The 17,012-nt window shown below is 49.8% G+C and overlaps 1 protein-coding gene across 1 annotated transcript in view; it reads left to right on the top strand.

The window, feature by feature from the left end:
* Positions 1–14,133, top strand: part of LOC311314462 (teneurin-2-like) — a gene marked incomplete at both ends in the record, with an annotated part of 269,840 nt that extends 255,707 nt beyond the window's left edge. Inside the window, 5 exons of the mRNA XM_084444824.1 lie at positions 959–1,243; positions 8,738–9,307; positions 9,846–10,224; positions 13,077–13,207; positions 13,390–14,133. Of these exons, the coding sequence (XP_084300950.1) occupies positions 959–1,243; positions 8,738–9,307; positions 9,846–10,224; positions 13,077–13,207; positions 13,390–14,133 (2,109 nt within the window). The remainder of the gene's footprint in view (positions 1–958; positions 1,244–8,737; positions 9,308–9,845; positions 10,225–13,076; positions 13,208–13,389) is intronic.
* Between the last annotated feature and the right edge of the window lie 2,879 nt (positions 14,134–17,012).

Below are 17,012 nucleotides of genomic sequence, written 5' to 3'. Positions count from 1 at the left end.
GAGAGAGAGAGGGGGGGGGTAGGTGGATGAGAGAGAGAGGGGTGGGGGGGTGGGGGGTAGGTGGATGAGAGAGAGAGAGAGGGGGGGGGTAGGTGGATGAGAGAGAGAGGGGTGGGGGGGGGGGGTAGGTGGATGAGAGAGAGAGAGGGGTGGGGGGGGTAGGTGGATGAGAGAGAGAGAGAGAGGGGGGGGGGTAGGTGGATGAGAGAGAGAGGGGGGGTGGGGGGGTAGGTGGATGAGAGAGAGAGAGAGGGGGTGGGGGGGTAGGTGGATGAGAGAGAGAGAGAGAGAGAGAGGGGTGGGGGGGGGTAGGTGGATGAGAGAGAGAGAGAGGGGGGGGGGATAGGTGGATGAGAGAGAGAGGGGGGGTGGGGGGGTAGTTGGATGAGAGAGAGAGAGAGAGAGGGTGGGTAGGTGGATGAGAGAGAGAGAGAGAGAGAGAGGGGTGGGGGGGTAGTTGGATGAGAGAGAGAGGGGGGGGGGGGTAGGTGGATGAGAGAGAGAGGGGTGGGGGGTGGGGGGTAGGTGGATGAGAGAGAGAGGGGTGGGGGGGGTAGGTGGATGAGAGAGAGAGGGGTGGGGGGTGGGGGGTAGGTGGATGAGAGAGAGAGGGGAGGGGGGGTGGGTGGATGAGAGAGAGAGAGAGAGGGGGGGGGAGGGGAGGGGGGGTAGGTGGATGAGAGAGAGAGAGAGAGAGAGAGAGGGGGGGTTAGGTGGATGAGAGAGAGAGGGGGGGGATAGGTGGATGAGAGAGAGGGGGGGGGGGGGGGTAGGTGGATGAGAGAGAGAGAGAGAGAGAGTGGGTAGGTGGATGAGAGAGTGAGAGAGAGGGGGGGGGGTAGGTGGATGAGAGAGGGGTGGGGGGGTGGGGGGTAAGAGGTGGAGTGGAGCCGACCAGCTGACTGACCTACAGACCACTTACAGCAGCTTGACAGAAGTCCTGTCTTCTTCTCCACAGGTGGGCCCCCTGGTGGACAAACAGATGTACCGCTTCTCCGAGGAGGGCATGGTGAACGCCAGGTTTGACTACACCTACCATGACAGCAGCTTCCGCGTGGCCAGCCTCAAGCCCGTGATCGGAGAGACGCCGCTGCCCGTGGACCTGTACCGCTACGACGACATCTCGGGGAAGGTGGAGCACTTCGGCAAGTTTGGCATCATCTACTACGACATCAACCAGATCATCACCACCGCCGTCATGACGCTCAGCAAGCACTTCGACGCCCATGGCAGGATCAAGGAGGTGAGTGGAGGAGAGGAGGAGAATGGAGGAGAGGAGGGTGGAGGAGAGGAGGATGGAGGAGAGGAGGAGGATAGAGGAGAGGAGGATGATGGAGGAGAGGAGGGTGGAGGAGATGAGGGTGGAGGAGAGGAGGATGGAGGAGGAGAGGAGGATGGAGGAGAGGAGGATGATGGAGGAGAGGAGGATGGAGGAGAGGAGGGTGGAGGAGAGGAGGATGGAGGAGAGGAGGGTGGAGGAGAGGAGGATGGAGGAGAGGAGGATGGAGGAGAGGAGGATGGAGGAGAGGAGGAGGATAGAGGAGAGGAGGATGGAGGAGAGGAGGATGGAGAAGAGGAGGATGAAGGAGAGGAGGGTGGAGGAGAGGAGGATGGAGAAGAGGAGGATGGAGGAGAGGAGGGTGGAGGAGAGGAGGGTGGAGGAGAGGAGGGTGGAGGAGAGGAGGATGAAGGAGAGGAGGATGGAGGAGAGGAGGATGGAGGAGAGGAGGGTGGAGGAGAGGAGGATGGAGGAGAGGAGGGTGGAGGAGAGGAGGGTGGAGGAGAGGAGGGTGGAGGAGAGGAGGATGAAGGAGAGGAGGGTGGAGGAGAGGAGGGTGGAGGAGAGGAGGATGGAGAAGAGGAGGGTGGAGGAGAGGAGGATGGAGAAGAGGAGGATGAAGGAGAGGAGGATATCATCGGCCAGTGATGAGATGAATTGTTACAGTTCAAATGTTTTTAACAATTGGAATCATTATGCACATCCAACTTGTAGGTGCTTAGCTGAGGGTCACTCATGAGAATAATAATGTTCAGCACTTCAACTGGATGTAACAGCATGCAAGGCGTTGCTGTCTTTCTGTGTTTATTTCTCTTATGATGACTGAAGTGACCCTCTACTGTGTGGTAAACGTATGGACGTGTGTGTGTAACCATCTACTGTGTGGTAAACGTATGGACGTGTGTGTGTAACCATCTACTGTGTGGTAAACGTATGGACGTGTGTGTGTAACCATCTACTGTGTGGTAAACGTATGGACGTGTGTGTGTAACCATCTACTGTGTGGTAAACGTATGGACGTGTGTGTGTAACCATCTACTGTGTGGTAAACGTATGGACGTGTGTGTGTAACCATCTACTGTGTGGTAAACGTATGGACGTGTGTGTGTAACCATCTACTGTGTGGTAAACGTATGGACGTGTGTGTGTAACCATCTACTGTGTGGTAAACGTATGGACGTGTGTGTGTAACCATCTACTGTGTGGTAAACGTATGGACGTGTGTGTGTAACCATCTACTGTGTGGTAAACGTATGGACGTGTGTGTGTAACCATCTACTGTGTGGTAAACGTATGGACGTGTGTGTGTAACCATCTACTGTGTGGTAAACGTATGGACGTGTGTGTAACCATCTACTGTGTGGTAAACGTATGGACGTGTGTGTGTAACCATCTACTGTGTGGTAAACGTATGGACGTGTGTGTGTAACCATCTACTGTGTGGTAAACGTATGGACGTGTGTGTAACCATCTACTGTGTGGTAAACGTATGGACGTGTGTGTGTAACCATCTACTGTGTGGTAAACGTATGGACGTGTGTGTGTAACCATCTACTGTGTGGTAAACGTATGGACGTGTGTGTAACCATCGACTGTGTGGTAAACGTATGGACGTGTGTGTGTAACCATCTACTGTGTGGTAAACGTATGGATGTGTGTGTGTAACCATCTACTGTGTGGTAAACGTATGGACGTGTGTGTGTAACCATCTACTGTGTGGTAAACGTATGGACGTGTGTGTGTAACCATCTACTGTGTGGTAAACGTATGGACGTGTGTGTGTAACCATCTACTGTGTGGTAAACGTATGGACGTGTGTGTGTAACCATCTACTGTGTGGTAAACGTATGGACGTGTGTGTGTAACCATCTACTGTGTGGTAAACGTATGGACGTGTGTGTGTAACCATCTACTGTGTGGTAAACGTATGGACGTGTGTGTGTAACCATCTACTGTGTGGTAAACGTATGGACGTGTGTGTGTAACCATCTACTGTGTGGTAAACGTATGGACGTGTGTGTGTAACCATCTACTGTGTGGTAAACGTATGGACGTGTGTGTGTAACCATCTACTGTGTGGTAAACGTATGGACGTGTGTGTGTAACCATCTACTGTGTGGTAAACGTATGGACGTGTGTGTGTAACCATCTACTGTGTGGTAAACGTATGGACGTGTGTGTGTAACCATCTACTGTGTGGTAAACGTATGGACGTGTGTGTGTAACCATCTACTGTGTGGTAAACGTATGGACGTGTGTGTGTAACCATCTACTGTGTGGTAAACGTATGGACGTGTGTGTGTAACCATCTACTGTGTGGTAAACGTATGGACGTGTGTGTAACCATCTACTGTGTGGTAAACGTATGGACGTGTGTGTGTAACCATCTACTGTGTGGTAAACGTATGGACGTGTGTGTGTAACCATCTACTGTGTGGTAAACGTATGGACGTGTGTGTAACCATCTACTGTGTGGTAAACGTATGGACGTGTGTGTGTAACCATCTACTGTGTGGTAAACGTATGGACGTGTGTGTGTAACCATCTACTGTGTGGTAAACGTATGGACGTGTGTGTAACCATCGACTGTGTGGTAAACGTATGGACGTGTGTGTGTAACCATCTACTGTGTGGTAAACGTATGGATGTGTGTGTGTAACCATCTACTGTGTGGTAAACGTATGGACGTGTGTGTGTAACCATCTACTGTGTGGTAAACGTATGGACGTGTGTGTGTAACCATCTACTGTGTGGTAAACGTATGGACGTGTGTGTGTAACCATCTACTGTGTGGTAAACGTATGGACGTGTGTGTGTAACCATCTACTGTGTGGTAAACGTATGGACGTGTGTGTGTATGGGGGGTGGAAAGTGCCACTTATTTGCTAACTGAGCAGACACACGTGACGAACGTCCCCACGTGACCACGTGTGCTATTCACTAACGTAGCTAACCCAGCAAACGCTCGTCAGGGCCGGGGGTACTTGAGCACGTGTGCTATTCGCATACGTAGCTAACGTCGCTACTTGAGCACGTGTGCTATTCGCATACGTAGCTAACGTCGCTACGTGAGCACTTGTGCTACAGTAGGACCCCACTCATCCGAACCCAACGGGACCGCAGGTCGTTTGTATCTCATAATAGACCAATAAATACCCTTAATTACTTGTGAAAATGCATCAAAATTGCAATCAAATAGCCAACGAAACTCATATAGGCCGGTAGCCTATAATAAAATAACCGAATTTCCACTTGAGTGCGTGCTTTGATCAAATACAGTACTTTATTCTCAAATGAGGCTTACGCTGTATCGATAGGCTACTGTATTCGCAGAACAACATGGTATAGCCTAAAACAACCCAACATTAGAACAATTAGAGCAAATGGTAATCAATAAATAAATAAATGAAATGACAGACAAGTTGTCGCGTCTTAGGCTATTGTAGCCTAAAAGAAAGTCTCTAAAACAACAGATGTAGACTAACGTGGCCTAGGCTGTAGGCTATTATTTAACAAATACAGTAGGTCTAGTAGGCTAATCTACATGCTTACAACACGTCTGTGTTCCTGAAGTCCATTAACTGGGAACGAAAAATGACTCGATGCTCCTCTGCTTCAGGTTGCTGACGCGCTTTCTGGCTATAGGAATGCAGCTCTCGCGCAGCAGACTCGTTTGCGTTTTGCGCTCGACATTAAAGTAACAAAGAAATGAAACGTGACAGTAGACTACAGCCTACAAGCAACATGTAGGTCTACATACAGTTCTGTTTTTATTCACAGTAGGGTACAGTACTGTAATGAAAAGCCCACCAGTAACCAGATAGCTGGTGGGCTTTTCTACCGGTAGACCGGGAGGTTCGGATCTCTTATGTTCGGATGAGTGGGGTCCTACTGTATTCCCTAAAGTAGCTGAGTAAACACGTCGTCGCCGTCAGTTAACGTGGCTATCCCGACTTTACAAGTGAGACGGCGAGACCAGTAGTTCCTTTTTTGCTCGTTAATGCTTTGCATCCATGTAGGCTAACCTACATTTCTGTAGTTGCTGTTTAATGGTAGGCTACGTTCGTTTGTGGTCGGACGTGGCAAGTCGCAAGTGGCAAAATACCTCCCTCCGACCTGTGTGCATTCGAGCTATAGCGAATGATATGATGATGATATGATATGATATTGACATCAGCCGGCAACTGGGGGCTGAGAAACATATCCGAATTTGCGACGAGGAAGTGCGAGTTCAATTTGCCACCTCCCAGTTATAAACGAACGCACCATATACCCTGGCATGAGTGCGCTTTTTCATAACCATAGCAACCATTGCTTTATTGTACAAAGACTCAGTAAACTGTAAAAAGACAAGTTCAAGTTGGATTAGAGAGCTGTAGCTGATCGCGCCAAAAAGTATGTTTCCATACATAGCCTACCCATTCAGACCAGAGATTGAATCTGAAATGGTGGTGGTGTAGCCTACTTCATTGTAGGAATAATAAGTATGGCTACAACTACACACAGACCCCAAAATACAATAACAAAATACAGACAACAGCGGCCACTAATGATTTTCTTTTCATTTTGGTAGGCTATCAGGGCTTTTTCCAGGACTGTCAAATACGCCTATAGACAAAGGCTATCCGATTAATAAATGCACGGCACTAAACTTCTGGTAGGCTATATACAGTATGTATAACGTGTTAGGCCTAGCCTAAGCTTACTTTAGTGCACAGAAAACATTGCCTTTGCCCTTTAGGTCCCTTTATATCTGTAGCCTAATTGTTATTGTTGTTGTTATTATTTTACTATGTCGAATGATTTGCCTGTTTGTGTGCTGCGCCGCACCATTGCATTCCTGCACCATCATTTATTTAATGTATTTCGTTACAAAAAAACGAATAATATAGGCCACAACTAGGCTACACACATAGGATATAGATAAAATGTAGTGTAAAACGAAATAATAATAAAAACAGCAGGTTATGACATAAGAGGCTGACAGAAAGCCTACTGGGCTATCAGGATCAAAAAACATTTATTTTGCCAAGGAGCCTACTTCACAATATACTACGAATTTTCTTTCGGCCCATGGTGCATAACACAGATGGAGACATATTAGACAGGATTCAGGGACAATGTAAATAAATATAACACCAGTGAGTTAGCTACTACCACAGCACTTGGCGTGGCTGGAGAACATAAGCTAAGCCAAATGACGGTGGCAATAATAATATAACATAATTTATCTTGTCAGCAACACACAGTAAGCACAATAGTAGGAATAATAACATATATTAACCAGGTTATCTGTTAGTAGCCTGCTATTATTTAGGCTCAATAATCTAACGTTAAGTTGTCATATCACTGATCTCACTGGACGGAGGCTGGCTAGCCATATCAGAGCTGACAAGACAACTAGCAGCTTAAGTAACCTGATGGTGACGGCGACGTTCCTCAATACCACTCGTGGTCAAGTAGCGACGTTCGTCAGGTTTGTCTTCTCAGTTAGCAAATCCACACGGGCCATAATTACGGGAGCTAACGAGAGCCACGCGAATGCCGTGACCCATGCACACATTGCTGACTTACTTCAGGCCGCCGCCGTCGCTAGGACAAAATGTCGTGAGTCACGTCAGTCCTCCTATCAAATACAATGGGAGTCGAATGGATTTCACTCACGTACGTGCGTACGTTTGTCAGCTCCGTATGCAGCTCAGTTCGCTCCGTGCGGTAAGAAATGGCACATTTCACCCCCCATATGTGTGTAACCATCTACTGTGTGGTAAACGTATGGACGTGTGTGTGTAACCATCTACTGTGTGGTAAACGTATGGACGTGTGTGTGTAACCATCTACTGTGTGGTAAACGTATGGACGTGTGTGTGTAACCATCTACTGTGTGGTAAACGTATGGACGTGTGTGTGTAACCATCTACTGTGTGGTAAACGTATGGACGTGTGTGTGTAACCATCTACTGTGTGGTAAACGTATGGACGTGTGTGTAACCATCTACTGTGTGGTAAACGTATGGACGTGTGTGTGTAACCATCTACTGTGTGGTAAACGTATGGACGTGTGTGTGTAACCATCTACTGTGTGGTAAACGTATGGACGTGTGTGTGTAACCATCTACTGTGTGGTAAACGTATGGACGTGTGTGTAACCATCGACTGTGTGGTAAACGTATGGACGTGTGTGTGTAACCATCTACTGTGTGGTAAACGTATGGATGTGTGTGTGTAACCATCTACTGTGTGGTAAACGTATGGACGTGTGTGTGTAACCATCTACTGTGTGGTAAACGTATGGACGTGTGTGTGTAACCATCTACTGTGTGGTAAACGTATGGACGTGTGTGTGTAACCATCTACTGTGTGGTAAACGTATGGACGTGTGTGTGTAACCATCTACTGTGTGGTAAACGTATGGACGTGTGTGTGTAACCATCTACTGTGTGGTAAACGTATGGACGTGTGTGTGTAACCATCTACTGTGTGGTAAACGTATGGACGTGTGTGTGTAACCATCTACTGTATGGTAAACGTATGGACGTGTGTGTGTAACCATCTACTGTGTGGTAAACGTATGGACGTGTGTGTGTAACCATCTACTGTGTGGTAAACGTATGGACGTGTGTGTGTAACCATCTACTGTGTGGTAAACGTATGGACGTGTGTGTGTAACCATCTACTGTATGGTAAACGTATGGACGTGTGTGTGTAACCATCTACTGTGTGGTAAACGTATGGACGTGTGTGTGTAACCATCTACTGTATGGTAAACGTATGGACGTGTGTGTGTAACCATCTACTGTGTGGTAAACGTATGGACGTGTGTGTGTAACCATCTACTGTGTGGTAAACGTATGGACGTGTGTGTGTAACCATCTACTGTGTGGTAAACGTATGGACGTGTGTGTGTAACCATCTACTGTATGGTAAACGTATGGACGTGTGTGTGTAACCTCTTTCCTCCTCTTTCTCTGCTCATTAAAGGTGCAGTGTGTGTGTAACCTCTTTCCTCCTCTTTCTCTGCTCATTAAAGGTGCAGTGTGTGTGTAACCTCTTTCCTCCTCTTTCTCTGCTCATTAAAGGTGCAGTGTGTGTGTAACCTCTTTCCTCCTCTTTCTCTGCTCATTAAAGGTGCAGTGTGTGTGTGTCTTTCCTCCTCTTTCTCTGCTCATTAAAGGTGCAGTGTGTGTGTAACCTCTTTCCTCCTCTTTCTCTGCTCATTAAAGGTGCAGTGTGTGTAACCTCTTTCCTCCTCTTTCTCTGCTCATTAAAGGTGCAGTGTGTGTGTAACCTCTTTCCTCCTCTTTCTCTGCTCATTAAAGGTGCAGTGTGTGTGTTTCTTTCCTCCTCTTTCTCTGCTCATTAAAGGTGCAGTGTGTGTGTGTCTTTCCTCCTCTTTCTCTGCTCATTAAAGGTGCAGTGTGTGTAACCTCTTTCCTCCTCTTTCTCTGCTCATTAAAGGTGCAGTACGAGATTTTCCGATCGCTGATGTACTGGATGACGGTTCAGTATGACAGCATGGGCCGGGTGATCAAGAGGGAGCTGAAGATCGGGCCGTACGCCAACACCACGCAGTACCGCTACGAGTACGACGGCGACGGACAGCTGGTCGGGGTAAAGGTCAACGACTGGTCCACCTGGCGCTACAGCTACGACCTCAACGGCAACTTGCACCTGCTCAACCCCGGCAACAGCGCCAGGCTCCTCCCCCTGCGCTACGACCTGCGCGACCGCATCACGCGGCTGGGCGACGTCCAGTACAGGGTGGACGAGGACGGCGTGCTGAGTCAGCGTGGCGGCGACGCGTTCGACTACAACTCCAACGGGCTGCTGGAGCGGGCGTACGGCCGTGCGGCCGGGGGGTGGAGCGTCCGCTACCGCTACGACGGGCTGGGGAGGCGTGTCTCCCGGAGGACAGGGGACGGGGAGCACATGCAGTTCTTCTATGCCGACCTGAATTACCCAGCACGCATCACTCACCTGTACAACCACTCAGGAGGAGAGATCACGGCGTTCTACTACGACCTACAGGTGGGCTGAGAATCTTTCTTTCTTTCTTTCTTTCTTTCTTTCTTTCTTTCTGTCTGTCTGTCTGTCTGTCTGTCTGTCTGTCTGTCTGTCTGTCCATCCATTCATCGCTCTGGGGCGGCTGTAGCTCAGTTGGTAGAGCGGGTCGTTCAGTGATCGAAGGGTCAGTGGTTTGAATCCCAGCTCTGACTGTCCACATGTCGAAGTGTCCTTGAGCAAGACAACTAACCCCAAATTGCTCCTAATGAGCAGGTTAGCACCTTGCATGGCAGCTACCGCCATTGTTGTGTGAATGGGTGAATGAGAGGCCATTGTAAAGCGCTTTGAGTGCCTCTAAGGTGGAAAAGCACTATATAAGTGCCGTCCATTTACCATTTATTTAAATGTTATTGACCCGAACTCTGTTGTTCTCTCCTGACCAGGCTATTCTGTCAATTCATCCATTTATCATCCATCGATCATCCACCCATCCATATAGCCAATGAAGTTTTGACCATGTTTCCTTAGCGCTCACCACCCCGCTCCCTCCCTCCTTCTGCAGGGTCACTTGTTCGCCATGGAGGTGACGGGTGGCGAGGAGTACTACATCGCCTCCGACAACACGGGCACGCCGCTCGCCATCTTCAGCAGCAACGGGCAGATGGTGAAGCAGCTCCAGTACACGGCCTACGGCGAGCTCTATCACGACTCCAACGTGGATTTCCCCCTGGTGATCGGGTTCCACGGCGGCCTCTACGACCCGCTCACCAAGCTGGTCCACTTCGCCAGGCGGGATTATGACGTGTTGGCGGGCCGCTGGACCTCCCCCGACCACACCCTCCTGCCCAGGGTGGCCCGAGATCCCGCCCCCTTTAACCTGTACATGTTCAAGAACAACAACCCTCTCAGCGACATGCTGGACGTCAAGAGCTACGTCACAGGTGGGTAGCCATGTTAGCTGTTAGCTAGGTCACAGGTGGGTAGCCATGTTAGCTGTTAGCTAGGTCACAGGTGGGGAGCCATGTTAGCTGTTAGCCAGGTCACAGGTGGGTAGCCATGTTAGCTGTTAGCTAGGTCACAGGTGGGTAGCCATGTTAGCTGTTAGTCAGGTCACAGGTGGGTAGCCATGTTAGCTGTTAGCCAGGTCACAGGTGGGTAGCCGTGTTAGCTGTTAGCCAGGTCACAGGTGGGTAGCCATGTTAGCTGTTAGCCAGGTCACAGGTGGGTAGCCATGTTAGCTGTTAGCCAGGTCACAGGTGGGTAGCCATGTTAGCTGTTAGCCAGGTCACAGGTAGGTAGCCATGTTAGCTGTTAGCTAGGGACAGGTGGGTAGCCATGTTAGCTGTTAGCTAGGTCACAGGCGGGTAGCCATGTTAGCTGTTAGCCAGGTCACAGGCGGGTAGCCATGTTAGCTGTTAGCCAGGTCACAGGTAGGTAGCCATGTTAGCTGTTAGCTAGGGACAGGTGGGTAGCCATGTTAGCTGTTAGCCAGGTCACAGGTGGGTAGCCATGTTAGCTGTTAGCCAGGTCACAGGTGGGTAGCCATGTTAGCTGTTAGCCAGGTCACAGGTGGGTAGCCATGTTAGCTGTTAGCCAGGTCACAGGTGGGTAGCCATGTTAGCTGTTAACTAGGGACAGGTGGGTAGCCATGTTAGCTGTTAGCCAGGTCACAGGTAGGTAGCCATGTTAGCTGTTAGCCAGGTCACAGGTGGGTAGCCATGTTAGCTGTTAGCCAGGTCACAGGTAGGTAGCCATGTTAGCTGTTAGCTAGGGACAGGTGGGTAGCCATGTTAGCTGTTAGCTAGGTCACAGGCGGGTAGCCATGTTAGCTGTTAGCCAGGTCACAGGCGGGTAGCCATGTTAGCTGTTAGCCAGGTCACAGGTAGGTAGCCATGTTAGCTGTTAGCTAGGGACAGGTGGGTAGCCATGTTAGCTGTTAGCCAGGTCACAGGTGGGTAGCCATGTTAGCTGTTAGCTAGGTCACAGGTGGGTAGCCATGTTAGCTGTTAGCCAGGTCACAGGTGGGTAGCCATGTTAGCTGTTAGCCAGGTCACAGGTGGGTAGCCATGTTAGCTGTTAGCCAGGTCACAGGTGGGTAGCCATGTTAGCTGTTAGCCAGGTCACAGGTGGGTAGCCATGTTAGCTGTTAGCTAGGTCACAGGTGGGTAGCCATGTTAGCTGTTAGCTAGGGACAGGTGGGTAGCCATGTTAGCTGTTAGCCAGGTCACAGGTAGGTAGCCATGTTAGCTGTTAGCCAGGTCACAGGTGGGTAGCCAAGCCATGTTAGCTGTTAGCCAGGTCACAGGTGGGTAGCCATGTTAGCTGTTAGCCAGGTCACAGGTAGGTAGCCATGTTAGCTGTTAGCTAGGGACAGGTGGGTAGCCATGTTAGCTGTTAGCCAGGTCACAGGTGGGAAGCCATGTTAGCTGTTAGCCAGGTCACAGGTGGGTAGCCATGTTAGCTGTTAGCCAGGTCACAGGTGGGAAGCCATGTTAGCTGTTAGCCAGGTCACAGGTGGGTAGCCATGTTAGCTGTTAGCTAGGGACAGGTGGGTAGCCATGTTAGCTGTTAGCCAGGTCACAGGTAGGTAGCCATGTTAGCTGTTAGCCAGGTCACAGGTGGGTAGCCAAGCCATGTTAGCTGTTAGCCAGGTCACAGGTGGGTAGCCATGTTAGCTGTTAGCCAGGTCACAGGTAGGTAGCCATGTTAGCTGTTAGCTAGGGACAGGTGGGTAGCCATGTTAGCTGTTAGCCAGGTCACAGGTGGGAAGCCATGTTAGCTGTTAGCCAGGTCACAGGTGGGTAGCCATGTTAGCTGTTAGCCAGGTCACAGGTGGGTAGCCATCTTAGCTGTTAGCTAGGTCACAGGTGGGTAGCCATGTTAGCTGTTAGCCAGGTCGCAGGTGGGTAGCCATGTTAGCTGTTAGCTAGGTCACAGGTGGGTAGCCATGTTAGCTGTTAGCTAGGGACAGGTGGGTAGCCATGTTAGCTGTTAGCCATGTTAGCTGTTAGCCAGGTCACAGGTAGGTAGCCATGTTAGCTGTTAGCCAGGTCACAGGTGGGTAGCCATGTTAGCTGTTAGCTAGGTCACAGGTGGGTAGCCATGTTAGCTGTTAGCCAGGTCACAGGTGGGTAGCCATGTTAGCTGTTAGCCAGGTCACAGGTGGGTAGCCATGTTAGCTGTTAGCCAGGTCACAGGCGGGTAGCCATGTTAGCTGTTAGCTAGGTCACAGGTGGGTAGCCATGTTAGCTGTTACCCAGGTCACAGGTGGGTAGTTGTGCTAGCTGTTAGCCAGGTCACAGTTGGGTAGTTGTGCTAGCTGTTAGCCAGGTCACAAGTGGGTAGCCTTGTTAGCTGTTAGCTATGTGAGAGCTGTGTAGTTGTGTTAGCTGTCAGCTAGGTCACAGTTGGGTAGCCATGTCAGTTGTTAGCTAGGTCAGCCATGTTAGCTATTGGGTAGCCATGTTAGCTATGTCCCAGGTGGGTAGCAATGTTAACTGTTAGCTAGGTCACAGCTATGAGATCGTCCGTGGTGTAGTGGTGACTTAAGAAGTAGGTTTACTCCACTAAATACAAAAATTGTGATCTTTCAAAGATCCAATTCAAAGATAAAAGCTCAGTTGAGAAGGAGATGAGAAAATGTCTCACTTTAGATATGGGATTATTCCCGTTTCTCTCCGTGCCATCTTTCATTGAACATTTTCAAGACTCCCATCTCTGGGTTGATAACAGCTGGTTCTATGGGGTCAGTGGATGGTTCTAGCAGGTTGAATGCCTGGTCTGTGTGTTCCAGATGTGAAGAGTTGGCTGGTGATGTTTGGCTTCCAGCTCAGTAACATCATCCCGGGGTTCCCACGGCAACCCCTCTACTTCTCCGACCCCCCATACGAGCTGCTGGCCACGCAGCACTGTGAAACCACACAGGTGGGCTAATGAACACACACACACACACACACACACACACACACAACACACCCACACACACACGCACACACACACACACACACCACCACATACTGTACATGTACATGTTACACGTAACACACACACTCACTCGCACGCATGCTCTTTCTCTCACACGCACGTACTGACTGTTGTGCCTCCAGGTGTCGACCGGTGTCCAGTACGCTGCAGAGCGTCACAACCAGGCCTTCATGGCGCTGGAGGGCCGACTCCTGGACAAGCACCCTCGCACGCGCGGAGACAAGCCCGGCTACTGGTTCGGCTCCAAGGCGTCCGCCGTCGTGGGGCGGGGCATGCAGCTGGCGATCCGCGACGGCCACGTGACCACGAGCGTGTCGGCGCTAGCCGCAGAGGACAGCCGGAAGGTCGCCCAGGTGCTCAGCGGCGCCATCTACCTGGAAGGGCTCTACTACACGCTGGACGGGCGCGACTGCCACCATTTTGTGAAGCTGGGATTGGCCGACAGCGACCTGCTGGCCCTGGGCGTGAGCAGCGGACGCAAGTCGCTGGACAACGGCGTCAACGTCACCGTCAGCGGACGCTCCCGGCGCGGCGTGACAGTGGAGATCCACACGGCGGCGCTGTCGCTGAGCGTGCGCTACGGCCTGGCGGCCGGGGAGGTGCTGGAGAAGGAGCGGGCGCGGCTGCTGGAGGCCGCCCACCAGAGGGCGCTGGCGGGGGCGTGGGGGAGGGAGCAGGCGCGGGCCAGGGAGGGCCGGGAGGGGGGCAGGGCCTGGGCCGACGGAGAGAGGCAGCAGCTGATGGCCACCGGCAGGGTGTCCGGGTACGACGGCTTCTACGTGCTCCCGGTGGAGCAGTACCCGGAGCTGGCGGACAGCAGCAGCAACGTCCAGTTCCTCCGGCAGAACGAGATGGGCAGGAGGTAACAGAGCCTGGCACCGTAGCACAGCGCCCACTGGAGGCCGGGAGGACACAGCACAGCACGGCAGCTCGGCCCTGGAGCACACCCGGGGTCCCCCCACTAACGCTGCAGGGGCTGCTTCTGAGATACACACCACTTCTCAGAGATCTGACGTCATGATGAGGACGCCAACACATCGCCATGGGGATGGACAAAAGCACTCTGTACACCCTGCAAGGGGGACTTCTGTACTGGACTTTTATATCTTCTTCATCTTGATATAAAAATGTCTTTTTTTCACTGTTTTTTGCATCGGAGGGCCTGTTCTGAAGAACAGTGAAGGAAAAGCTATCTAAGGAAAGTCTATCTATCTATTATCCCAGCAAACTAACTCAACTCCACCGAACCACGACCAGTGTCACCACACCCCCCTTGACCAGACTACTTTACAACATCAGAGGAGTTCTAGAACACGCTCTGGAACTGTCTCCGTTCTGGAATATGACCATTCTAGAACACGCTCTGGAACTGTCTCCGTTCTGGAATATGACCATTCTAGAACACGCTCTGGAACTGTCTCCATTCTGGAATATGACCATTCTAGAACACGCTCTGGAACTGTCTCCGTTCTGGAATATGAACATTCTAGAACACGCTCTGGAACTGTCTCCGTTCTGGAATATGACCATTCTAGAACACGCTCTGGAACTGTCTCCGTTCTGGAATATGACCATTCTAGAACATTGAGCCTTCCAGTCCCAGATTATCATCACCACAGGCTGGCGTCTGAGGCGTGGTCAGACAGTCCGTTCACTCAGAGGACACGCTTCTGCCCACCAGGGGGGTAGAGGTTCAGGATGGGGTAGTTGTGTTTATTCCTGTGCAGTAGAATCCTAAAGCCCAGACCAGTCACCAAAACAGACTCTCCTGTGTGTGTGTGTGTGTGTGTGTGTGTGTGTGTGTGTGTGTGTGTTTGTGTGTGTGTGTGTGTGTGTGTGTGTGTGTGTGTGTGTGTGTGTGTGTGTGTGTGGGGAAGGGGGGGGGGGGGATGGGGGGGGGGGTTCAGGAAAGCCTGAATGGAAAATTTCTGGAAGCTTCCAACAAATTGCGAGGCTATTTATGTTTCTCTCAAGCTCTTTCTTTTGCACTAAATGACAATCATGAACACTTTGTATATACGATGACTGGCATTTTCTCCTTGTAAAATACCGTGTGAAAGTATTCTTTTTTTTAATTGATTTACATTTACTGTCCTGATAAACACTGTATATATTGTGCTTTGATATAGTTTATATATTTCCAGGTCTTTTTATGGCCGAGTTTAATGTGGACTTAAACATTTACCACGTAGGCTGCACATAACTCAGAAACATGGACCACTGCGGAAACGCAAACACTCTACATTTCTCTAATGAAGCAACGTTTCTCTGGCCTGATATCAGATATTCAACTCTTTACGCTCCATTGTCAACTTGAGTGGAGGAGGTGGAATCATCGCTTTAATGTTTCTCCCATCTGATTCTGTTCATCACAATTGATTCACAAATAATCAATCTTTACCTTGTTCATGGGACGTTTTATTTGTTCCTCTTACTCCCTCTAGTGGTCTCTAATTGTAAACAACCATCTCTGTATAAAGTCTTTCTCCACTGTGAGCAACCAGTCCATGTGTACATGATGATGATGATGATGTCATACTGTAGTCATAATGTTCCTTTAATCTAGGATGAAGAGGACTGTGGGAGGTTTACTCAGAATAAACGTTTTCTTGTTGCTCTTGTGCCGTTCTCTTTCCTGAACCAACTGAGAGATTAGTCCCATCCGTGTTCTAGAGTGTTCAGGACTGCTGCCGGTCTAGGATTCTAGAACTGACCGTGCCTGAGTGTTCTAGAACTGACCGTGCCTGAGTGTTCTATCATTCACTGCTCCATCCCTCCCACTCCGCGGGCCAGAGGAAGGCAGAGTAGAGGGAGAATAGAGGTTCAGTAAAGGTAGAGTAGAGGTAGAATAGAGGTTCAGTAAAGGTAGAGTAGAGGTAGAATAGAGGTTCAGTAAAGGTAGAGGAGAGGTAGAATAGAGGTTCAGTAAAGGCAGAGGAGAGGTAGAATAGAGGTTCAGTAAAGGCAGAGTAGATGTAGAATAGAGGTTCAGTAAAGGTAGAGTAGAGGTAGAATAGAGGTTCAGTAAAGGTAGAGTAGAGGTAGAATAGAGGTTCAGTAAAGGCAGAGTAGAGGTAGAATAGAGGTTCAGTAAAGGTAGAGTAGAGGTAGAATAGAGGTTCAGTAAAGGTAGAGTAGAGGTAGAATAGAGGTTCAGTAAAGGTAGAGGAGAGGTAGAATAGAGGTTCAGTAAAGGCAGAGGAGAGGTAGAATAGAGGTTCAGTAAAGGCAGAGTAGATGTAGAATAGAGGTTCAGTAAAGGCAGAGTAGATGTAGAATAGAGGTTCAGTAAAGGTAGAGTAGAGGTAGAATAGAGGTTCAGTAAAGGTAGAGTAGAGGTAGAATAGAGCTTCAGTAAAGGCAGAGTAGAGGTAGAATAGAGGTTCAGTAAAGGTAGAGTAGAGGTAGAATAGAGGTTCAGTAAAGGTAGAGTAGAGGTAGAATAGAGGTTCAGTAAAGGTAGAGTAGAGGTGGAATAGAGGTTCAGTAAAGGCAGAGTAGAGGGAGAATAGAGGTTCAGTAAAGGTAGAGTAGAGGGAGAATAGAGGTTCAGTAAAGGTAGAGTAGAGGTTCAGTAAAGGTAGAGTAGAGGTAGAATAGAGGTTCAGTAAAGGTAGAATAGAGGTTCAGTAAAGGTAGAGTAGAGGTAGAATAGAGGTTCAGTAAAGGCAGAGTAGAGGTAGAATAGAGGTTCAGTAAAGGTAGAATAGAGGTAGAATAGAGGTTCAGTAAAGGTAGAATAGAG

This window comes from Borostomias antarcticus, assembly GCF_949987555.1.
Source record: "Borostomias antarcticus genome assembly, chromosome: 1".
In the NCBI taxonomy this organism is placed as follows: Eukaryota; Metazoa; Chordata; class Actinopteri; order Stomiiformes; family Stomiidae; genus Borostomias; species Borostomias antarcticus.
Note: the sequence above shows the minus strand (reverse complement) of the source record. Positions and strands in the feature narration are given on the sequence as shown.